At 42.2% G+C, this 3,251-nt stretch overlaps 1 protein-coding gene across 1 annotated transcript; it reads left to right on the plus strand.

The window, feature by feature from the left end:
* Positions 1-467: 467 nt before the first annotated feature.
* Positions 468-2,987, plus strand: LOC142956519 (tripartite motif-containing protein 16-like). The gene has a single exon (XM_076098151.1). The coding sequence runs from the start codon at positions 574-576 to the stop codon at positions 2,251-2,253; it is 1,680 nt and encodes a 559-aa protein (XP_075954266.1). The 5' UTR covers positions 468-573; the 3' UTR covers positions 2,254-2,987.
* The last annotated feature ends 264 nt before the right edge of the window (positions 2,988-3,251 follow it).

A 3,251-nucleotide genomic window follows, 5' to 3' on the forward strand; every position in this document is an offset into this window, starting at 1 on the left:
CAAATGCTGGTTTGTCTCTCGTGGATATTCTAAAATTGAACCGTTTTTCGCAAATGCTGAAACGATCATTAAATATGTAAGGTAATACTTAAGGAACATTAATATTTATTGACTGTTTAGTTTGATAACTCTCTATTGTCAGCAGCCTGTTTTTAAGCAGTAAAAGTGAGAAGTATGGCATTATGACCAAAGCCTGAGGAAATATTATAAAATTAAGAAACTTAAATGTTTTCAAACGTGGAGCAGGTTTTAACCGAGGCTCTGTTTGTAAATGAGGAAACAAAGTTCACATTCACAGCACTGCTCCTCTTCCTGGAATGAAGCACAGCTTGATAACCCCTCCTTCTTCCTCCTGCTCTCAAACACAGCCGGCTCCACTCTGTCCACATATCTCCTTGTTCCCTCCCCTTCAGATCTACAGTTTTAAAGATGGGTGTAACCAACATGGTGGTGAAGCGATAGAGCTGACAGCCTCCATTCACTGAACAAACACATGTTGTTCAGATCAGAAGTCAAAGCAGAGTCGCTTCTAGTGAAGTGAAACTTAGACGGTCGTTGTTACTGAGAGGTGAAATGGCGCAGAAAGGAGTTCAGCTGGATCGGGAAACCTTCTCTTGTTCCATCTGTCTGGATCTACTGAAGGATCCGGTGACTACTCCCTGTGGACACAGCTACTGCATGAACTGTATTAAAAGCTTCTGGGATGAAGAGGATGTGAAGAAACTCCACAGCTGCCCTCAGTGTAGGCAGACCTTCACACCGAGGCCTGTCCTGCTGAAAAACACCATGTTAGCAGTTTTAGTGGAGGAGCTGAAGAAGACTGGACTCCAAGCTGCTCCTGCTGATCACTGCTATACTGGACCTGAAGATGTGTCCTGTGATGTCTGCACTGGGAGGAAACTGAAAGCCATCAAGTCCTGTCTCGTCTGTCTGGTCTCTTATTGTGAGAAACACCTCCAGCCTCATTATGATGTAGCTCAATTAAAGAAACACAAGCTGGTGGACCCCTCCAAGAAGCTCCAGGAGAACATCTGCTCTCGTCACGATGAGGTGATGAAGATGTTCTGCCGTACTGATCAGCAGTGTATCTGTTACCTCTGCTCTGTGGATGAACACAAAGGCCACGACACAGTCTCAGCTGCAGCAGAAAGGACTGAGAGGCAGAGAGAGCTGGAGGTGAGTCGACTAAACATCCAGCAGAGAATCCAGGACAGAGAGAAAGACGTGAAGCTGCTTCAACAGGAGGTGGAGGCCGTCAATCGCTCTGCCGACGAAGCGGTGAAGGACAGCGAGAAGATCTTCACCGAGCTGATCCGTCTCATGGAGAAAAGAAGCTCCGATGTGAAGCAGCAGGTCAGATCCCAGCAGAAAAGTGAAGTGAGTCGAGTCAAAGAGCTTCAGGAGAAGCTGGAGCAGGAGATCTCTGAGCTGAAGAGGAAAGACGCTGAGCTGAAGCTGCTCTCACACACAGAGGATCACAACCAGTTTCTACACAACTACCCCTCACTGTCACCACTCAGAGAACCTACAGACTCGTCCGGCATCGATATCCGTCCTCTGAGCTACTTTGAGGACGTGACGGCGGCTGTGTCAGAAGTCAGAGATAAACTACAGGACGTTCTGAGAGAGAAGAGGACAAACGTCTCACTGGCAGTGACTGAAGTGGACGTTTTACTGTCACCTTCACAAGCAGAGCCCAAGACCAGAGCTGAGTTCTTAAGATATTCACGTGAAATCACACTGGATCCAAACACAGCATTCACACAGCTGTTATTATCTGAGGGGAACAGAAAAGCAACATTTATGAGTGAAGAACAGTCTTATTCTAGTCACCCAGACAGATTCACTACATGTAATCAGGTCCTGAGTAGAGAGAGTCTGACTGGACGTTGTTACTGGGAGGTGGAGTGGAGAGAAAGAGTTTATGTAGCAGTCGCATACAAGAATATCAGCAGAACAGGGAGCGCTAATGAATGTGTGTTTGGATGGAATGACAAATCTTGGGCGTTAGATTGTAACGAAAACAGTTTTAGATTTTTGTACAACAATATCGAAACTCCCGTCTCTGGTCCTCAGTCCTCCAGAGTAGGAGTGTACCTGGATCACAGAGCAGGTATTCTGTCTTTCTACAGCGTCTCTGAAACCATGACTCTCCTCCACAGAGTCCAGACCACATTCACTCAGCCTCTCTATGCTGGACTTTTGATTTATGGTTATGTTGGAAACACTGCTGAGTTCTGTAAACTAAAATAGTCAGAAGTGATTTAAGGAACAGTAAATTAATTTCTGTGTTTTAATCCTGAAACTCATTTTGTCTCCATCATTGCCGCTTAATTGCTGATTGTTCTTCAGCTGTCAATCAAACATTGTGGGCGGTGCTTTGACATCTTCTCATTATTGTTGTGTAAATGTTTGAGTGTCTTTAGGTGGAGCTCCTTTCTGTGTCTGTTTAGCCATGGAGGCTATCACTGCTCATGATGATCTTTGTTGACCTGAACTGATATTTCTCTTCATGAAAATGTAAACTGCTCTGAGGTTTAAATGTTTGATAAATATTAGTATTGATGTATTTGTTAGTTGTTGTTTCTCTTCCACTGCATGGCTCTTAAAGAGAGAAATCACCAGAGCTTCTTTTATCAAAGAGATTTAGTTCTCAGCACTCTTTGTAAAGATTTCTTTAAGTGAAATTATGTTTATTTTCTATATCAGATTAAATGTTGTTCTTGTTGTTTTCTTAATCGTTGTACAAAAGAGGTACTATGATGTATTATATAACTAATTATTATAATCATAATCAATAAGTAAATCATTCATTATTCTCTTTACATAACTGAGATTCTGGTCAAACAAATAGATGATGAGGATGAAGTGAATGTGTTCATGAAATCATTGAACAAGAGTCATTGAACAGACTTTACTGATGGGATGTGAACAAACTGAAGGTTTACATGATGAATAAAGTATTTCTTGATTCAAGAATGAACAAAGTCTTTTCTTCTTGTCTTATTTACAGGGTTTCATACAAAGCTGATGGAGAAAATGTGAAACTAATATGAGAGAATAACTGAGTCAGTTTTCCTCCTGAAACACCACAAAGTACAGAGTTCATGTTTAGAGCAGAAGAACATTAGTCAGTCAGTCTCTGTCCTTTAAACTGTCCTCACTAAAACATCTTAGTCACAGAGAAATGAGCAGAGTTTTATATCACGTGTCGCTTCTTACAACCAACGTTCTGTTTGTGCACTTAGTCA

Source organism: Anarhichas minor, unplaced genomic scaffold (genome assembly GCF_050575085.1).
Source record: "Anarhichas minor isolate MPS153535 unplaced genomic scaffold, ASM5057508v1 ptg000024l, whole genome shotgun sequence".
NCBI classification, from domain to species: Eukaryota; Metazoa; Chordata; class Actinopteri; order Perciformes; family Anarhichadidae; genus Anarhichas; species Anarhichas minor.